The sequence below is a fragment of the Candoia aspera genome, chromosome 18 (assembly GCF_035149785.1).
Source record: "Candoia aspera isolate rCanAsp1 chromosome 18, rCanAsp1.hap2, whole genome shotgun sequence".
Lineage (NCBI taxonomy): Eukaryota > Metazoa > Chordata > Lepidosauria > Squamata > Boidae > Candoia > Candoia aspera.
The window spans coordinates 1,183,632-1,204,562 of NC_086170.1; the positions used below are offsets into that span (position 1 = coordinate 1,183,632).

The 20,931-nt window shown below is 46.4% G+C and overlaps 1 protein-coding gene across 1 annotated transcript; it reads right to left on the minus strand.

Annotated features, from left to right (window-relative positions):
• Window positions 1-6,067: 6,067 nt before the first annotated feature.
• Window positions 6,068-19,262, minus strand: LOC134507150 (protein-arginine deiminase type-1-like). Its single transcript, XM_063317640.1, has 16 exons — window positions 19,168-19,262; window positions 16,672-16,852; window positions 16,232-16,304; window positions 15,805-15,866; window positions 15,000-15,117; window positions 13,933-14,058; window positions 13,030-13,208; window positions 12,319-12,422; window positions 11,810-11,933; window positions 11,081-11,188; window positions 10,560-10,711; window positions 9,848-9,992; window positions 8,964-9,057; window positions 8,800-8,879; window positions 7,186-7,311; window positions 6,068-6,301 (listed from the first exon to the last, which is right to left on the minus strand). Exons 1-16 carry the CDS (start codon window positions 19,260-19,262, stop codon window positions 6,068-6,070), a joined length of 2,001 nt encoding a protein of 666 aa, XP_063173710.1.
• Between the last annotated feature and the right edge of the window lie 1,669 nt (window positions 19,263-20,931).

Below are 20,931 nucleotides of genomic sequence, written 5' to 3' on the forward strand. Positions count from 1 at the left end.
GTTGGGGCAGTTTTACTCCGTCCTCCAGGGGATTTGCTGGCTCTGGAAAAAAAAAGCTTCCCTGAGCTGGCTTCTGGGGGGTGAGATTTTAAAAGGAAAGGGTTGGGTGGTACCAGCCCAGCCTATCCTTCCTGCCAGCTGAGGCTGGTGCACACACTAATCCCACCTTCTGGATTGGTGCAGCTGAGTTGGAAGCTGGCTCAGATGGTGCCACCAAAGGGATGATGGAGGAGGAGGAGGAAGCCTGGTGACTTCCTTGTCCTAGAGAGCAGCCCAACTCTGACATGGACAGATTTTATTTTATTTATTTTACTTAGCACATTTTTCCACCGCCCATCTCAAACATGACTGGGCGGTTTACGATACGTTAAAACAACAATGGCTCGTATCAATTAAAAACATTATAAAATATAAATATACAATATGATAAAACTCTAAAAATGTATAAGCATTATTATTAAAATTTCTATTACTGCCCATCTCCCCCCAAAGAGGAATTTTATATTATAAAATACGTAATTATGGGAAGAAGTAGGCAGTGAACTTGGCACACATCTTCAGCATTCACACAGACCCTTCAGGGCAGTGATTGATCTGAAGAAACTGAGGTCGTGAGGATGCGTTTCAAAAAAGGCAGCCATCTCCCTGTTCTGTAGCAAAGAGATTTTGGGAGGCCTGCAAATAGGAGGCACCAAATCCTATTTCTTTACTTACCTGTTCAATTCACAGAGGTATGTTTTTTCTTGAGATGAAAAACTTGTTTTCTTGAACGCGTAGCCCAATTGAGAGGTCTAGAGACTTGAGTATAGATTTGGGAAGCAAAGAAGCTTGTCTTCTTAAATTGTTGAAGAAAGTTTAGATCCTTCTCTCCCATCTGGAGATCAGATTTGGCCAAGACACTAAGGAAGAATGCTGCCTCCACAATTCAATTAAATAAGTTTAATTTCAGCAGATGAGGTATATTTGAGATGGGTGACCTTATAAATCTGATAAAGAAAGCAAGAAATATTGATGTCTTATTTATCTGGCATTTCTGATGCAGTTTAGCAATAGAACCCCCATCAAACAAAGGAATCTTTCTGAGCAAACACTGTAATATTTTTAAATGCTCAGCTATGGTTTCTTGCTCCCAAATTCAATGAAAGCAAGAAATCTGTTTACAGTGCATAACTGATGCACTGATGGGGATTTCCATAAAACCAGTGTTGGCCCGGAGGAAAAACGGAATGCAAAAATCAATAAGGACCAGAATTTTATACAGGGGAATTTACAGATTAAAAAAGAATTATTCTAAGCTTCCAAAAGGCCAAGAAGATAAAAGTCATGGGGGGGAAAGGCGAACATGGTTCTGTAATTTTGTGAGCTAGATTGCACTGTTATCAGATGCACCAGGGATTCTCTTCGGAGGCCACGGATGCAATCTCAGGACTGTATGGGAATACTGAAGTAACGCAAGCACACACACACACACACACACTTTTTTTGACGATTGCACTAATGCTGGAAGGTGTCGGAAGTATGCCCAGTGTCCCTTTCCAACAGCATTAATTAGCAGTGATGCTATTTGCCAGCTTCTGTTAAGCCAATTAGCACCTTCAGTGAGAGAAAACAACAAATATCCTTCATTAAGCCAGAGGTAGCAGTTTTAAGAGGTAAACCTCCCTTTGAAGGTTTTGGTTGCAGGTTCCTTTCAGATCAGCTTCAGGAAAACGACGGGGATTGTTTCCTGTGGATTCTTTCTTTGATCTGTCCTCTTTCTGAGGTTAGACTAAACTTTGCTTATCCTTTCATGAGAAATAGACCTGTCCTGGCAGCATAAGTTGGAAGAGAAGCGGTTAAGCAAACCTTGATGTTGGCCTGATGTGACGTTACATAAGTTAGTGTCTGTCCATTTTCTGCCCATGTATAGTTCAGTCTCAAAGTGACTTAGGTATGAATAGCCCTGCTCATTCAAGCTAAGGCCCCCATAATTAGGCTGACCATGCATCCCGTTTTGAACAGGACAGTCCCGTTGTTTAAACCTTTCCAGACCGTCCCGTCGTTTTAATGTCCATTTTGTCCCGTTTTCTTAAAAACCTTACTTAAACATTTGAAAGTTCCCACGAACCTGTCAGAAGGCAGTCTGACTTTGAGTGGAAGGAGGGGGAGCTCGGCAGAAACAGTTGGAAAATAGCTGCAGAGCTCAACCCAGCGGGAAACCTAAAAAGAAAAAAACAGGATCGGCTGATAGGCGGTGATCAAAGGGCGAGCTGATGGGCTCCTGCCTTGAAACGGCGGGAAGAAAACGTAAAAGCACGGCCAGAGGAGGAACGGCTGGTCGGGGACAACCGTTCACTAGACTGTCCAGCCCAGCCTTGCCTCTCACAAACGAATCTGAAGATTCCCAGCACAAGAAAACCACAGAAGTTCCTGCCTGCCGACCCAGCCCACGCCCACCCCTGCCCCATTTGGCCATCTCAATGTCCCGTTTTTGTCTCAAGGAAATATGGTCAGCCTACCCATAATCCACCATCTGTTTCTCCCCACATGGCTCTGGGGTGCTCACAAGCAGGAGATGGAGACCTACCTCTTTCCCACGCTTGTTTGGGACCTGCAGTTGGGATTTGGAGATACATTCCCCGCCCCAACCTGGAGGCCACCCTGGATCTTCAAAACCAGCAGACCTTGATAGACCAGCCCTCCATGAATTTGCCCACTCCCCTTTCAACACCAGCCAAGGACACAGCCATCACAACGTCTTACGATCATGAATTTCAGAGATTCATTCAGTGCTGTGCGAAAAAGTATTTATTTTCTTTGTGTTTGTCCAGTCAGCTTTGTTGGATGACCCTGGTCCTGTTGTTTGGAGAGAGAGGGAGAGAGAAAATCTTCCTGTCTCTTTTCTCCAAGCCATGTGTGATTTTATACATCTCGATCATGCCTTCTTTCATTACTTTTTTGCCAAGCTAAAGAATCCTGACTTTTTTTGCATGGGGAAGAGGTCTGAACCCCTTGATCATTTTGTCGGCCATCCTTTTCACCAAGAAGGAAAATCTTGAGTGAAATTCTTCAGGATTCACACCTCCTGCTGAGTTATGATTTGCTCAATCGCAATTAGTTGGATGAGCCACCGCCGGGTAGCTTTGCACATCATTAATCGTATGGCATGGCAGTTCGGTGTTCATGCTCCTTTTTCTTGCTGGGAAATCATTGTGAGGTCCAGCAGCCAGAGGTGTGGACTATTTAGCCGTGACAAGCCACGCTGCCCGGGGTGCACAAGGAGGCTAGTCTACATTGCACCGAGTTGGGCTGAGAGAGAGGGACTGGCCCAAGGTCACCCAGCTGGCTGAGAACCAGTTTGGTCTAGTGGCTAAGGTTCTGGGCTAGAACCCAGGAGTCTGTGAGTTCTAGTCCTGTTTTAGGCACGAAAGCAGGCTGGGTGACCTTGGGCCAGTCCCTCTCTCTCAGCCCAACTCTGTGCAAGGTAGACCAGCCTCCTCGTGGTGCACCCTGGGCAACGTGACTTGTCATGGCTAAATAGTCTGCACATCTGGCTGCTGGACCTCACAAGAATTTCCCAGCAAGAAAAAGCAGCATGAACACCAAACTGCTATGCCATACGATTAAAAACACACACACACAACCCAGTGGGCTTTCATGCCCAAGGTGGGACTAGAACTCACAGACTCCTGGTTTCTAGCCCAGAACCTTAACCACTAGACCAAACTGGCTCTCCAACCTCTTCCTTCTGTGATACCACAAAAAGTCTGAATCCTTTTCTTCGAGAAACCCTGCAAAGCTTTGAAAGCTAATCTTAAATTGAAGAGGTTCTTGAATGGCATCCAGTTGGAGGTTCCACGCGGAGGACAGGAGAGGCAGAGATTTTGACTTCCACCCAGTGACAAGACCTCTGGGTGGAAGCAGAAATTAGAAAGGATGGGTGGATTGAATAAAAGAAGGAAGGAAAGATAAATAATTTAAAAAGAGCTGTGCAACCATAACATGGATTAAAATGCTATCATAAACCTATAAAACAGCAGTGGGGCAGACTTGACCAAGATGGCATAGCTTGGCAGAAAAGAAAGCTTTGATCTGGGGTTAGATAATGAACATGTTGTGGATCCAAGTTTAATGTATAGTGTGCAGATTAAGACAGCCACTCAGAAATATCCCTGCTTTTAAACTATTTCTGGCTGCAGCTGCAGCTGGAAAAATTGGGATGAGGAAAATTCCTTTTCATTTTGCTGTCCCATTGGGTGTGGTCATATCGATGACAACACATGGATTAATGGGTGACCTTGACCTGATTAGCCAAGTTGTGGCTTTAAAAAAAAAAAATCCCTTCTTTCATTGAACATGTGATTTCGGTCAGGCTCTGAGTCAGACCTGATGGCTGGAAGGACCATGCTGAGTGTCCTTGGCCCAGTGGTCATCAAATATGCACTGGGAGCCTTGCATCCCTGCCCCATGGCTAGATTTGAAGGGGTAAATACAGGGCATCTCTGCTTATGCACAGAAGTTTTTAGGTCTTCGGGTATGTCATTAGTTTGGGATTCTTCCCATTACTTTCTAAGCCAACCTGTGATTTGGCTTGACTTCGCTTAGCATACAGTACGAACCCTGCCAGTGTATGCAGTTTTTTCCACTTAATCATGGCTAACGCAAGCTGTTGGTGTGAACCCAACAGGATATTCCAGTATTTATGTTCTTCCTACGACTTGCTCCATGGGAGGTGGGACAGACTTGCCGTCTCTTGTCCGAGGTTGGGCCCAGGTTTAATGGTGGTAGAAAAAGGGAAGAATGCCAACTGCAAAGGCAGGATGTCAGTTCCTCTTATCCAGCATTCAACAAAACCATTCACTTCAACACTCTGCAGCCTGCCATCACTGGTCACCTGGGAATAAGAGGTGTAATGCCCATATTTTGGAATAATAATAATAATAATGCATTTAGTTTAAGTGTGTTGTGTTCCGCTGCATCAACTTATCTGTACAGCTTTCCACCCGGAGAGATTTACTCTCACTCATGAAACACTTTTCTGATTTTATTGAATCATGAATGAATCCACGCATTGTTACAGAGTGTGCCTGTTGCTAAAGAAATTTCACTGGAAAAGCACCATTTCAAAGGGAAAAGGTGACTTCATTTTTCAAAGGAAAAAGGTGACTTCGTTTGCACATCCTCAGCCATTCCAGGCACTTCCTCTTTTGAGTGGTGCTGATGAAAACGACTGAGTTGCATCAGGCTGGAAAGAGTGAACATCAACACAAGTGGGAGTCAATTTTGTGATGCACGTTTTTATTTTCAGTATTGTTGCATTCCTGGCTTAGCTAATGATTGCATCTCATTCTAAACATTTAGGGTTTCCCATCCTTCCCTCCTTTGCGAGATACAGACCTAATTTTTGCAGCTTGTGCTTCATCTACTCTTAATCTAAATCTACGTATGCCAAGCTGGGGACAGAAATCATCATATTCTTGCAAATTCTGCAAAGGAATCAAAGTTGGGGCTGGATTTGAATCTGTTTAGAACCTGGAGTTAGCCTTGAAACAGCAAAAGCTTCCAAGAACTGGGCCTGATTTCCAGGTTGCCTCTTCCCTCCCCTGTTCCAAAAAAAGTGAAAAATGCTTTGGGAAATCAAATTTATGACTAAGGATGATCACAGGATAGATGTTTCTTGCTCCATACAGAGAGGAGAGAGACAGCAGTTCCTCTTGATTTTACCCAGAAGTTCCTGATGAGACAACTTATTTCTGAATAATTTCCTATTGAAAAGTGTTTTTAGACATGTAAATCTATTTAGCTTTTCCAAATCATTTTGCACTGGTTTCTCCAGAGACAGCATTCCTCCAGAAAGCCAGACAATTTTACCTACTGTGTTGTTTTGCATTTCCCTGCATGGTTAGCTGTTAGTGCTTCGTGTTTTAAAAGGCCCCAAATGGAAAGGTATTTCAGGAAGGTGCTGAGAAATTACCTTTGGAAAGGATATTCTCTCTCCATCATGCAATTTTCCATGCTGCTGTTTCTCTCAAACCTTGGAGACAAAGGGGCTGAGAAAAAAATGAGTCTACGGGGCAGTCCTCCCTGTTCACGGAAGGACATTCCACCAGTGAAAGGAAAAAAGTTCTCGCCGGACGTTGGTGCCACAGTGGACCTCTCCCAGTAAGACGTGGTAAGAGAAAAAGTCATCAATGAAAGTGCAAGATAGGCCCAGTGGCTCCAAGAGGGAGCGGACTTTTGCTTCCAAGCAACACTGGCCATGGATGATGGGGCCATGCGGCTTGGGAATGCCCAGATGTTCCCCTAAGACAAGCATGTTCACCTGCAGGGATCAAGAGGACAGAGAGTTGAGTTGGTTTCTCATCCATCTTTCTTCCAAGCTTTCATCCTTGCAGTCAACGCCCAAAGCTCCCTTCATTCAATGCTGGAAGGACACCTATATATATATATATTTTAATGTTTAATCTCCTGTGTTAGCTGTTCCAAAACCTCTCCATTTTATCTTCATGAGTAAGGTAAACTAAAATACCAGTTTGGCCTTGCATGTAGTTTAAGTAGCATCAGTGTGCAGGTGGGTGGGAGAATCACTTAAGATTGGAGTCAAGGTTCTCTTAGGTGTGGCTGAAATCTCAACCGTCTGGACACCGACTCCTTCGTCTGGAACAGCGTTTGACTGAAGTCTCACAGGTACAACTTGGCTGGATGACTTTATTTATTGCAAATGGGTGAAGCCACAGACAGCTAGAACGTTGGCCTTCTGCGGCACAAGGAGACCCAGCCAATGTCTGTGTCTCTGCTGAGGAGTTTAAAGTCTAAGCTTTGCCTTTAGGAGTCAACAGGAGTTGGCCATATTCTTCAGGGCCTTTAGATTAGAAGCTACCAGCTTGGTTTGGCAGTGCAGGCTGGCCATCATCTCCATTCCTAACCTTCCACCCCATGTAAAGCTTTTAAAGAAAGACTCTACCCATTTAGCCACTACCCATTCAAAACCAGCACCTTTAATGCAATCCTAAAGAACATTTCCAATTTCTCCTTTCTGCAGATGGAAGGGTGTAGGTTATAAATCTCTGCTGTTCTCTACTCTCCAGGAAACTTGGGGTGAAACCACGGAATTGAAAACCAGCCTTGGGTGTTGGCTCACCCCCCCCAGTCTGCTCAGAAGGGATGCTTGCTCTGAAAAGACTCATTGGAAGGCGAAGACCTCACCATGTCTGGGAACAAGGCTGTCGCAGTGGCCCCTTCCAGAGTGAAGAGCTGCGGAATATCAATGACGTCTCGTTCGCTCAGTCCAAGTTCTCGCTTTAAAATACTTCGGTTCCAGTCAATGCAACTCTGGGAAGAGGAAACGGAGAAGAATGTGAGTAATGCAAGTTGGTTCCCATCAGGTTAAAGACTTAATTCGTATTGCCTGTTTTGAAGGAACTTCGTTACCTGTGGGCTGATGTCTGCCTCATCATCATCCTGAGTTTAGTGTCCAAGTAATGACCTATCGTTGTAATGGTGTGTGGGAAGGACCCTGAGAAGAGATGCTGCCTAGGGAAGGGTCGGATGAGAGAGGGCTGAGCCCGCAGCTGCTTAATGGGCACAGAAAGGGGCTCAGGAGGGACCCTCCCTGGTTTCTCGGGCTGTAAAGGAGACGGCGGGAGACTTGTACTTTCAGACTTGCGAGATTGATGTCAGCCTTCCCAGGTGGACCAGACAGGAAACACGACCGGATGAGCTAATTCCACTTCGTTGTAAAGCTGCCTTGACAGCATCTTCTCCCCTTTCTCAGAGTGTCAGGACCCAAGAAACTGATTTTCTGCCCACTTCCTTGTGAAGTAGTTCCACAAGATTAGAAAAGAGGTGGTGGGGATATTTTAGAAAGGGACAAGTAGGTTTAAAAATATGTCCTGTTGTTGATTCAAGGAGCATTTTTAATCTTTCTCAAACCAAGTAATGTCTGCGAACTTTTATTGTTCTCAATGAACGAAACGTCCTCAAGCAAACAGCCAGACTCAGAGAGCACCGAGGGCTCCGAAGTAATGTTTCCTTTCCAAGTTGGTGGAACCCAAGAGGTAGAAAACCTTATTGGGGAGAGAGGTTACACCAAACGGATACAGATTTTTGTAAACCAAACACAGAAGTACTTTTTCTACTTGGTGAAAAATAAGAGCCTGGGAATTGCAAACAGGCAATAGCTATGGCTCCCTAGATTTGACTACTGCAATTATCTGACATACTTCATCCTTAGGTGCAAAAAGAGGATCTAATGATGATCAAGAAAGGAAATTACTAAGAGTGACCCAGAAGCTAAGAATCTTAAAATCTACGAAGTTGGATGTTGGAAACCAGCTTCTCGGAAAAAGTCATACGCGAGGGAGGGTCATGCAATTCTGGGTTCGGTTTTGCGCTTCCAAATGACTGGAAAGGGATTGCTTAATGGTACACGTGCAATGGAGGATCTTCTGCATTTTGCTAGTAACCATTTTTTTTTAATGTGGCAAGTTGTGGTGTACTTCAGAAGCCTTTGTAAAGGACAAAATACACCTGAATTCCCTGACTCAAATACAGGTAGTTCTCATTTAGCGACCACAATTGGGACTGGTCATTAAGCAAAGCAGTCGCTAAGTGAAACTGCAGCTGTGCTTATGATCTTATTTCAGCTTTTTCTTTGCTTTACAGACTTGTGGAGGTCATAAATGCAAGGACGGTGGCAAAATTACTTCTTCATCACCGTCGTAACTGTGAATGGTCGCTGTACAAGGTGGTCGCTAAACGAGGACTACCTGTAGCTGAAATGGGGAGGCAAAAACTGCTACGTTTTGGTTGTTGTTTTACCTGCACATACTTGCTGTCTTGGCGCAAACTTCTATCAGCCAGGAGCTGATTGAGTGTCATTTTCCCCACTGTCTTCAGACCTGGAAAATAAGATTTGTAAGTCAGGATTGCTGATCCCTCCAGGGCATTGAATCAGCCAGGAAGAATAATTTTTAGGGGCTCACCTTCAAACAGGGCAGCATCTCCATAACCTTCCTTTTGTTTCTCTTCAAACAGCTTCAGACAGGCAAGGGGACTGGCCAAAAGCAACCGAAATCCCTGCGTGTAAACCCCCAACAAAGGTAAGACCCTGAGCAGAATTTAATTTCAACAATATCATCCGATACAGGATGTTTTCTGCTGCCCTACATCCTGAAAGGCATTGCTGTGATGTCACTGCATCCACACAAACATTTGAACTAAGGAAACATGCCAGATATGGAATGCCAATGGTCAGTCCAATTTTATTTATTTTTTGAGAAGTGAGAGGTTATACAGGTAGTCCTCACTTAACGACCACAATTGGGACGAATTTCGGTTGCTAAGCTAAGTGGTCATTAAGCGAATCTTACCCAATTTTACAAACTTTTTTGCGGTGGTCATTAAGCAAATCACCACAGGCATTAAGCAAAGTATGTGGCCGTTAAGTGAATCACACGGTTCCCCATTGATTTTGCTTCCTGGAAGCCAGCCGGAAAGGTCAAAAATGGTGATCACATGACCATGGGATGCTGTGACGGTCATAAATGCAAACTGGTTTCCAAACGCTCAAATCGTGATCATGACCACGGGGAATGCTGCAACAGTCGTAAGTGTGAGGGCCGGTCATAAGTCAGTTTTTTCAGCGCCGTCATAGGTCCGAACCGTCACTAAATGAATGGTTGTTAAAGGAGGACTACCTCTAAGGGAAAACTTCACACAGGGATACAGACGGTGCTGGGCCCCAGAGAGCTACTGGTGACGAATCTGAGCCGGGTAAATTGGCAAACCTTTCAAAATCTATAATTGATGAAACGCAAGCTTAACTGGGAAAGGGAACTGGTGAAATAATTTCCCCATAGACCCATACCTTCTTGCCTGGAGCTGGGACAAAGCTCAGGAATTCGTCCACGTGGCCCACCGTCAGCCAGTCAGAGTAAAGCTCTACAGGACATTGAACTTTCTGAGCGTAAAGGAAATCCCGGACAATTTTAGCCATTTTCCTGTTGCCGGATCTAAGCATGGAGGGCCGATAGAGAGAGAGAATGAACGTGGGATTAGAACGGCAATGCCGAAGCTCAAGGAATAATTCTGATTTCCTACACGCAGAGGCATGTTCACCTGTGCTGAAAAACACCTCTCGTGGGTGCTTCTTTTGAGGACAGAGGGGTGCTTACAAGTAACTTCCGGGCCTATATCCCCTCCCACTACGTTATTGGTGGGGGAAACAGAAGCTTTGGGTGAAAACCGAGATTGAAGTCAGCCTGGGCAGGAACATTTTTAATCATGCAGGCCTTTGATGCTTGAACCAGTTTGGCTACTGCGATGAATGGATGCTTAATTCATGTGCCCTCCTGCTGCTTTTAATTTACTTTCGCTGAGTGCCATTGGTTGGTGGAGAGGAAAGGACATCAAGCAAATAAATCTCAGTCTCCTTTTAACCAAGATGCGGCACCTGCAGATGTGGTGCGCGTGCAGCCTGGACAGCCAGAGAAAATCAGGGATGCATGACCGTTTCTGACGTTGGCTCCTCCGGCTTGTTAAGGGGTGATGGAGAACGCACGCCCCAAGGGCCCCCTTACCCAGGAAAGCTGCTGCCAATGAGGATCCTCCCCAAAGGATAATCCTTCCCTTTGACCATCACAGGGGGGCTGACGTCCAGGTTTCCAAAAGAATCCAGGCTGGAGACTCTCCCGTTCTTCGGTTCCCGGGTAACGTACCCAAAATCAGGACCCTTGGTGGCGATCAGACAAAGAGGGTAGAGCATTTTAAAAGTCTTGAAAATATTATTATTTTTTTCAGAAGAAGAGGAGGAGGAGGAGGAGGAGGACCACTGAACAATCTTCTATCACTCGGAAGCCTAACCATTTTTATTATGGAACAAGGCTTCATGGACCACTTTTCCACATTTTTGCTGGAACAGGGTAACTTAGCTGCGGTTCCAAGTCCTCCTTCGCCTTAGGCTGAAAGTTGTCCCTTTTTGTGTCCTGGTTCCTCAGAGAAAGAAGAGATGCCCCTGCTTCTTCTCCGATTATACGGAGGAGAGAATCTGATTTCTGTTACGGAACCAGCTTGCCCGGAATGGTGGGAGCGCTTAGCTTACCAGAATCTTCTTGAAAGGGAATTCCTTCAAGCCCCTGTTCCTGGGTGAGTCAAACACGACGGGGAAGGATTTATGAGGAGCCTCTACATAGCCAAATTCCATCTCATCCTGTCGGGGGAAGACATTTGGTCAGGGGTCCGGTCTGATCCGCCATGATCTCTTAGGCTTTGGGTGGCAAGGACTGGTTTTTAAATAGTTCCCCACAAAACATGTCAACCTCAGGAGCTGGGTGTTGGGTGAGAGAGGAGGAAGGAGAGAAGGCAAAAACTAGGGATGGTGGAAATTCTTTGCCCATCCAGTCCACAGTCTGCTTTTCTCCTTGAGAGGACTCTCTGTGTTGGAAGAAGGGGTGGAAAAGGGTAGATAAAATGGGCATTTCTCCCCCAGCAACATTCAGCATCTTCTAGATGTCCAACCCTGATCGGACCAAAATAATTACATTAAGGACCGTCTTTGCATGACACCCATGGTGGCTGGTGAGTCTATGAAGATGCACTAAGTCAATAGTGGGAAACTCTTTCTTGGCCACCATAAAATTCCACACTGAGACAGAACAAAATATCTGGGCTGCCTGGCCTGATTAAAGTGGGCATTGTCCTGCCAGGAAAAGGGGAGGCAGGATATAGGGACATCTTGACAAGCGGGATATAGGGACATCTTTACAGTATTCAGCGGGAAAAGGCAAGATCTGTGGTCGTGCGGCTTTCCAAGCCTGCCCGCAGAGCATACCTGGATCCAGCGGTCGCCCCGGTTTTCTACCTCTGGGCAAATGGTTAATTTGCAGTTGGTTTCCCTTGCTAGAAGCTTTATCGCCTCTGTGAATTTTTCGTTGGTATTCTCACCCTTCTCAATGCTAAACGAGAAACAAGAGGATTGTGGTGGCAACAGGAATTGCAAATGACCAAGTTGAGTGATCAAGAAATGTTCCCTTAGTTTAGGACAGTGTTGCTCAACCTTGGCCCCTTGGAGAGGTGTGGACGTCAATTCCCAGAATTCCCCGGCCAGCCAGTCGTCCACACCTCTCCAAGGGGCCAAGGTTGAGCGACGCTGGCTTAGGAGGCCTCGGTTGTAAGTGCACAGTTAAACTTCTGTCCTGTCCTCAGGACTTAACTCTTGGGTGGCTATGAATTTCCAGCTCTCTCCAGGAGAAATCTACAGCCTCCCATTTAGGGCCATAACTCTTGTCGATGAGGCTTGGTACCCCCACAAGGGAAGTCCCACGTGCGCTTCATGGCTACCTGCAGACAAAGAGCTCAAGTGGCTTCTGCGTGTGGGGGGTCATGATCCAAGGGGCCACGCGGAAAATCACAGTATCTGTGAAGACTGGGGTGGCTGGTGAATTCTGTGAAGAGGAGAAAATGGATGCGATTATGACCAGCGCCTTACACCTCTCACTTGAACTGCTTCGTCGAAGTGGCCTGCAGGGCAGAAAATTGTGTGGTTTTATCCACTTCGCCCAGAGTCACTTCTTTATGAAGCAATCAGATGCATGCGACTGTGACTCATCGTTCCAAACCATAACGAAGAAACCAACATTAGCATGAAAAACAGGTTGGCAAGATCTCTCTCCCACCCATCTCCTAGTCCTAGCTTTTGAACTGCAGATACCAAGGTTTATACCCAAAGCAGACCTCTGGGTTTTAAATTTGCACCGCTAACCAGCTCTGGGGCCTCCCCGGATTGCCTGCAGCTTCAAAAGAAATCTTTCCTGAACTGCCATTTTGATTTCGTTTTCCTTCCAAGGCTTATTAGTTCCCCCAGAGTGACAACTGTCAAGAGGATACAACTATTATAAATGCAGGATATCAGGTTTTAAAATGAAAACAGGAAAGCAGCAGAGATAGATGCCAGGTGGAACACCATCTTGCAGCCGAAATGCAGAGGATTGGGACCAGAAATACCAAGCTAGGAATGGATCGTGGATTGCAATGAAGAATGAATATATGTACCGGGCTAGTCTGCTCCAGCAGCGTTGCATTCAGGGACACCAGGCCGTTGAAGTCTCTGTCTGGGAAGGCGAGGCCCTCAACGTAGAACGTATGTTGTCCTCTTCCATCTGTGGGTTCCACGGTGTAGGAGAGCTGCTCCGATCCCAGTACGTGCTCATAATGGGAGACTGGTGTGTTTCCTGCTGAGAACATGGCATCATTATGAGGTTTCCATCCAACGGAAAGGAAGTCAACGGGAATAAATAATACAACGTGTGAAGGATCCCTTTTCTCCCCAACATCTGCCTTCCAATTTGCAGTAGAGAAGCCTTGAAGATGGAGATGGTTTCTCGCCTACTGCCAGGTGGCAGCATCTGGCTGAGCTTGTCTGAGCCTGGAAACAAAGCCCGTTTGGGTCTGGTTGGTTCTTGGGAAGGGGACTACCAGGAAGACCCAGACCATGGAGAAGAGGCAATGCCGGAAGGAGCCCACAGTGTTGCCAAGAAAGCGTATTCATCCGGTGGAGACAGGCTTCCCCAACCTGGTGCTCTTCAGACATACTGCAATTCCCAGAATTCCCAGGAAGCACGTTACAAGCTCTTCCGCTGTGTAGAAGACACAGAATGGCCTCGAAGGACAGGAGGAAAAGACGCTACCAGGTCAGTGGTCCAATAAGAGCGGCTTGATTCTGTTCTAAGAAACTAACTTGAGAAAACATCTCGGTTCAAAGCGAGGCGGGGGAAGCACATTCAGACTTGCAAGATTCTGCTGCCAGAAGAACCTGGATCTCGGTGGCGTTGCTCTCTCAGTCTGCTCTGACTACGTTGGAAAGGCAACATGGTGGGGATGATGCCCCATTAACACACAAGCGGTGGACGGTTCTGCCAAGCCGGGGTCCGAAGGAGCAAAGGCCTAGCGACTTACCAGCCGCGTGGAAAACTCTCACTTTCGCAGCATCGAACATGGAGATGTGAAGAATCAGCTTGTGGTTGTCAAAGATCCCGGCGGGGCTATCAATGTTGAGAATTACAAGGGACAAGTCTTGTAGATCTGAGAAAGAGAAGGGACAAGGGTTCGATGTGGAGACAGTGGGCCATCAACGTCGTCTTGGACGTTGCATCACCTTGCAAGATGCTCGAAGCTCAGTCTTGGTGCTCCAGATTCTTGCTCGAGTTGCAAGATGCTCAGTGCCAATCTTAGGCTGGAAAATAAGCCGACATTCCGCAGAGGAAACGTATGTTTGGGTGATGCTGGGAGGCTCTGGGTTTAGCTTTATGGGGTGCCCAGGAGCCTGGTTTGGACCTCACAGGACTCTCCTTTTAAATCCAAAAGGGTGCAAAATGGACCCTTTTGTTTCTACCTTCCTCATTCACCTGCGCATTTCTCGCCCCTGCACAGCTTTGATCCTACTTTAACCTCTGGGTTTTCTAGGGGCTGCTGTGGGCCTTAAGGCCAAGTTGTTGTAAGAGAAGATCTGATTCCACCCTAACTCGGCCAAGCTTCCTTCGCAGAACCAGCTCTTCTGTTACCCGCAGGCGGCAGAGCTGGGGATGAGTGACAGCCGTTGGTCCTTCCCTTCTCCAGGGGTTGCCCCACCTCTTGAAATGGGCCTGCTGTACCCAGGTGTGGCTTCCTATTAAAACATCTATTCACCCATTCTCCGAAGGGCCTCAGGTGAGTTGCACTCCATAAAGTGTGTCAGATCAAACAAGACAAGGACCTGAAGATAAACCACCCTTTTAAAATGTCAAAGAGCAATAACCACAATGTGGTAATAGAGAAGGATGGATTTTTTTTAGTTTCTGATTTCCACCTGAGGCCTGTGATGAGGAAGTCCTGAATCCAAAAAAGGGAAATCTTAAGCTGGCCCCAAAACACAAACCATGTTCGCGTCAGGGTGGAAGTTCACTCAAAGCTGGGTCCCCGACCTTGAAGAAGCCCCCACCTGTCCTGTGATCGCATAACATGATTCTCCCACTCCTAGCTCGTACCCGTGTGGGATCGCACGTAAGGATAGGCGCGATCCATGTTTCCAGAGCTGGGGCCATCTCGGTCGCAGTTCACCAGCAACACAGCTCCTTCTCCACCTGGGCCCCACGTCCATCTGGTCTGCGGGGGAGAAGAAGGAAAGAAAGACCCAAAGATTTCACCACCTCCTCTAAGGCTGACTTGAGTGCACTCTCTGATTTTGTGGCGGCATGCTGCTTTTTCCAACATCTCTTTCAGCTTTAACGCAGATGGGCTGTAGAACGACTTTAAGAACGCTGTAACCTGCGCACCATCCCTTGACAGGATACCGGTAGTCCTCACTTAATGACCATTTGTTTAGTGATGGTTCAGACTTATGACGGTGCTGGAAAAAGCGACTTACAGCTGGTGCTCACACTTATGACTGTTGCAGCATCCCCACAGTCACATGATCATGATTTGGGCACTTAACAACCAGTTCGCATTTATGGCCATCGCAGCATCTCGTGGTCACGTGATTGCCATTTTTGACCTTCCCAGCTGGCTTCTGGCAAGCAAAATCAATGGGGAACTGCATGGTTCGCTTAACGATCCACGGTGATTTGCTTAATGACTGCTGTAAAAAAGGTCATGAAATTGGGTCGGATTCACTTAATGACCACTTCACTTCACAACCAAAATTCCGGTCCCAGTTGTGGTCGTTAAGCAAGGACTACCTGTAACTTTTTGCAGGAACACTTCCATAGCTCTGACCAAGATCAATTCAAGTCTGCGTTGCAAACCGTTGCATGTTCACAAATGGATCCTTGTGTCGAAACTCACCTTTACCTTGTTGGTGGCATAGCTCTCCACGGATCCAGTTCGGCTGGTATCAGCATCCAGGGAGAGAGCTAAGAGAGGGGCAGAGTTAAAACATTAGCCTCTTCTGCTTCTGTTCTCTTCTCAAGTCCAGGACCTCAGAAACGAGCTCCCTGCCTGTTCTAAGAGAGTTTGAAAAACTATTTAACCCTCCTTTTAAAAAGAGTCTGGTTGCCTGGTGTTACCGAGACAATAATTCCCAGCATCCTTCCCTACTGCGTCCAAAACTCTCTGTCCCTACCTGCACAGAGTTGTCGAAAAACTTTGCAAAGCAGCTTAAAATACTGGAATCAACTGTGTCCACGCAGCGTGGAGATATTTGGAGAGGTGCGATCCCCGTGCCTTAAGAGAGGCCGCATCGAAGAAGACCCGGCTTCTGGGCCAAGCTGATGCTTACCTACACAAGTGATGTATACCCAGGCGCTGGCAATAGGGGTGTGCCCAGTTGGTCCATAATAGGACACTCTGACCTACAAAGAGAAAGAATTGCCAGGTCAGTTCTGAGCTGCCAGAAACTTTAATATGTCAGTTGTCTTCCTGCTGAGACTTGACTCCTATGAGTCCATATTCCGTCACGTGGCAGGAAAACCTACAGAGCCAGATGGCTGGGAGTGGACGTGTCCTCAAAGGAGCTGCTAACTCAAGCTTTACTCCCCAAGAAGGTCTTTTTTATCAGTAGGACCCTGCCAGAATCGCTCTGGGATTTCTGATCCTCCCTTTCTGCAGGCATCCTCTCTTCTGGAAACTTTCTCATCCAACTTGGCAGAAAGACCGTTGGGATGAACCCCTGGGCTGCTGTTCCCAGAGGGCAGTGGTGGGTTGAGCTGTCCCACTCACCTTGTCGCCGTTGACGGCCCTGCTCACGCCCTTCAGAGCCACGATGACCTCGGTGTCTGCATCAAGAGGCCACGTCTTGGCGCCTTCAGGTTTTGACATGAGTTTGGGGTCATACGTAACGTAGACATGGAGCCCGGCTGTTCCCCGGGCATCAAAGGACGTGGCCCCGTTGGGCAGGGAACTAGGATTAAATCAAACGAGGGGTGTATGTGGAATTACCCTACTTTTTTTCTTTTTTCCAGAATGGTGTGGCTGATCTAGAGATGGGACTTTATCTGGCCCTGGAAACACTGACGGCCAGCTTAGATGCTCTGCTCATCTTTTCTCCTGTCGTTTCTAAATTGTCTCCCAGGTTGTGGTCCAGAGAACCTTGCCTAAACCAGAAGAGATCCCTGCTTTTTTTCTGAATTTAAACCCAAGTGCTACTCGGGGGCTGGGTTTTAATATCGACTCTGCAGTCCTCCTCTTTTGGGTGCTCTCTCTCCTTAATGTCTTGTAGCAACTTGTAAAGGGATATATTAATCTGTCAGTACACTCAGTTACACTCAGGAGGGGAGAGCGCAAGGCGATAAGTCTTTTAGTGGCTTCTCTTCCTGCAGCCGGCTTCCACGGGATTTATCAGCTGTTGTAGCACGACGACGGCCCGACAGCTCAGATACAAGGATTTATAGGAATGCTGCCCTCCATATTTGTGAAGAAAGGCCCTGATTTCTCCTCCTCCCTGGTCAGCAGAGCTCCGTCCACCAAAAAGCACGCGTTAAGAGTGCTCCTTGCACGCCCATCATCCTGGCATCCAATTAAATACCCCTGTGCAAACTTTCCACCTACCCTCAGCACACACCTCGCACACCAAGGAGCAAAACAGCAAGAAATCACAAAAGCGAAAGCATGTCCTCTTTAACTGACATTGTAATAAAAGGACTCCTGCACACCTCCTTTGTGTTCGACAGAAAGAGGAGAAGTCCCGCGTGGAAGGACCAATCTAACCAAGAATCTTGTGTCGCCTTGAAGGCAGTCAGATTGACTGATGGATTTGCTCGGGCGGATTTTCCGCAGGCCCGTGACGAGTTGGGTCAAAAGTTGGGGCGTAAAGGCCACGTTCACTGAAACTCGTTCCGTGTACAGGGTTTTATACTGCTGACTCCTCTTATTTTTCTCCCCGTAGCCTGCATGCATTCCATATTGCTCATGAAGGTGACCCAGGATTACTCAGTGTTTTTTATCCTTTTAAAATAACGCATGGACATGTTTTCCTGTCCATCCCTGTGCTTCAACAACCCTGGCATACTCTTAGGAGGAAATACAACGTGCCCCCGAAATGTAATTACACCCACATTTCACACAGTGCCTCTTCACTTGAGCTAATACAATTATTGTACGTCTTGCTTCCTGTGGACCTTTTTTTTCCCTTTGCACGGTTTGGTTCTCTGCACATTTTTTTCTGCAAAAAATCGCACCTGGGCGTCCCAGGGAACAGAAATAGCACCTTGCTCCCAGGGGTGTGGACCATTCATGTCTGCGTTTCAAGTTGTTGCACGTCTAATATGTTTTACTATTCCAATTCACAGCCCTGAAGATTCAGGGGAAAGTTTTATTTCTTCTCCGCACGCTGAGCCCTCGCATTTTCAAGAGGACTTATTGAGCTGTATTTTATTGACTTTTTAATTGTAAAACCTCTCCTTGAGTCTCTCTCTCTCTCTCTCTGATACCGTCATAATATGATTTGGGTCTGACGCCCAAATCTTGGCACTGGGATTCAAAGTTTAGATCCTACAGAAAGACGGGCTTTGGAAGAATGCAGTGTTTTCTGTTTATTCTTTGCATTTCTTAAAGCGGGGGTAAGAAAAGGCATTTTTGTACTCTTGTCAAGAAAACTACATGGATATATTCATGAGCAACCCAAAGTCTTGCTCAAAGGAAACTTAATATATTTAAGGTAGAAGCCAATTTGCCTTCTGGAAGCTCAGGAGACTGAAAAACAAGTAATAATCACATTCTGCAGAACTAAAGCTGAAACAGCCTTTGTCTTCTTCCCATCCTGTTTTTTAGATTGCTTTTTTTCAAAAAGGACAATGCATTTTGATTGGCTTAACTGTTTTTCAAATTATTAGCTCCCTGGGAATGTCAGGATGCTAATAAAGAGTAACAATTTGCTTCTTCCCTGATTGGTTCTTGAGATGGTTTGTATTCAATCATTTCTGGCAATGCATTCTTGTAAACTGTGAGTTCTAAAATGTGTTGGGAAGAATCTTTATTTGATGCTAATGAAAGAACACTTTAAATAGCATGTATACAGCCTTTCCCACATACGTGTCCCCCATATATTGTCCCAGTCATTCTTCTAGCACCCTTGTGTGGTCAGCCACAAGAGATGGGGAGGTGGGAGGAGAAATATGAACTTGTGAAGGCATCACCCAAGCTGAGATTTAAAAAACCAGGCACCAGAAGGTCTTAATCTGCGCGCAGCTCAAGTTCTTGAACAATCCCATCACTTACCCCTTGATGTCTAAGGAAATTTCTGTCCCCAGCACGCAAACCGCGTAGCTTGGCTGCTGGGTGGACACTCGAATGACCTTCTGCTTGGTCGTCATGGTTTCCATCCAGGGAGACCTTAAGGTGCAGATGCAGCACTCAGGATCTGGAGAACCCAAGATTTATTTTGTGGTCAAACCAGCATGACTAGCTTGGGAGATAGAAGACGGATTCTCCTCCACCTTGTTCTGTTTCTGGTGTCCTAATGGGCAGCTGCATCTCCTTGCGTTCCCCACCAGCTTAGCTTTTATAGACTGTTCTGGGGAAGGAGGAGGAGGAGGAAGCATTGCGTGAAATTCAACCTACATCTTCAGCAAGGCTCAGGAGTAGGCAGCACTGGATCATCAAGGAGGTGCTGCCTAAACAGACAGGGCAGGTCTCTGGTTTGCAGAAATGCTGTAATTTAGTTATTCCGGTGTGTTTTTGGTACGTTACTCAGAAGGCTTTTATCGGGTTTTGTGTTTGGTTGGCAAGGAGAAAGAGCCCAGCCAGGAATGTTTAATTTGCTTGAGTTCGAATAAAAGGTTTCCTTTTGCCTTTTACCACTAGCATTTTTAATGCTTTAAGAAGGGGCTTCTAAGATCACGGTGCAGTTTTCAAACTCTTTCAGCCTCAAGAGTTCAGCTTCCTTTTTTTCATATAGTTTACGAGCAGGCAGAGAGCAGCAAAGGGAAATTATGGAAATGCAGCTAAGAAAAACTCAAACAATTTCTTGAGTGGAACAGGCTCATGGACCATCTTTCCAAATTCTACAGCAATGTCTATTTTAATCTGTCGCAGTGAAAACCAGAATGTTCCACCAGGAGGTTAAAAATATTTTTGTTCTCACCCCGTCTGCTTGGGATAAAATCCATTCTGACCTGTGAAACTTTCTGCCACTCTAAATTAGCTAGTCTTTAAGGGAAGACTAACTGCAGAGAAAGCAAATACTCTAATTTGAGAATACGATATACAAATACTCTAATTACTTGACTCTATCAACGTCTTAGAGAAAATCGGCATTAAAGAAAGAGCAGGAAAACAGAGTTCACAGACTGATAAATCGGTGATCCACTTTAATTCACCTACAGGGCAGTGCCCTGTGTGGTGTGGCACGGCGGGTGAATGGAAAGCATGGGAGCGGGGATCCATCTGGCTGTGCCGATGACCCCTGTCTTGGTGCTGAGCACTTTGCTGCCCGCCGTTTCCTGATGCTCAGTGGCCCAAAAGAGGGTCCATCAGAGTTTGTCCGTCTGCACTAGATGGCTCTGGCTGCAGTGGCAATCTCTGTTGCATGCCATGGGAGACGGTTGGCATATAGAGAAGAACACTCAGATCTTTGACTTCGGAGTAAGCCGTATATCTAGCTTTGCAGAACGCACAAAGTCCATCGCTGCAGGTCTTTGACGGGTTGTGCTCTGCGTGTCGCATGAGCCCAGTCACTCGTGGCTCAGTGGGCAGGCCACATTTAAGCAAAACAGGCTTGGGGCAAATGTGAATCGGTTCCTCTAAGGAGCTGCCAACGTTGCAACCGCGCACACATTCCTCGTGGATGCTTGAAATGGACCAGGAAGTGAGGAAAGCGGTAAGGGATGAGAAATTGAGTTATTAGAAATATATACGTTCCTGAATAACAATAAGTTTGCCCAATAACGTTGCATCCTGGACATTCCAGATGGGCCAGAAGTAAAGTTTTCCAAGTGAAGCCACTGCCAGCTGGGGAGAAATCTGCCTGCACCCACCATCCCA

Bases quoted from the DNA above. Each gene is read 5' to 3' on its own strand.
- LOC134507150 (XM_063317640.1), bottom strand. From the start codon at position 19,262: ATGACGACCAAGCAGAAGGTCATTCGAGTGTCCACCCAGCAGCCAAGC. The intron at 13,209-13,932 runs GTAAGTCGCTAG...TGTTCTCAGCAG, and splicing joins GAGAGTTTTCCACGCGGCTG to GAAACACACCAGTCTCCCAT. The intron at 11,934-12,318 runs GTAGCCATGAAG...TTTCTCGTTTAG, and splicing joins CTTGAGCTCTTTGTCTGCAG to CATTGAGAAGGGTGAGAATA.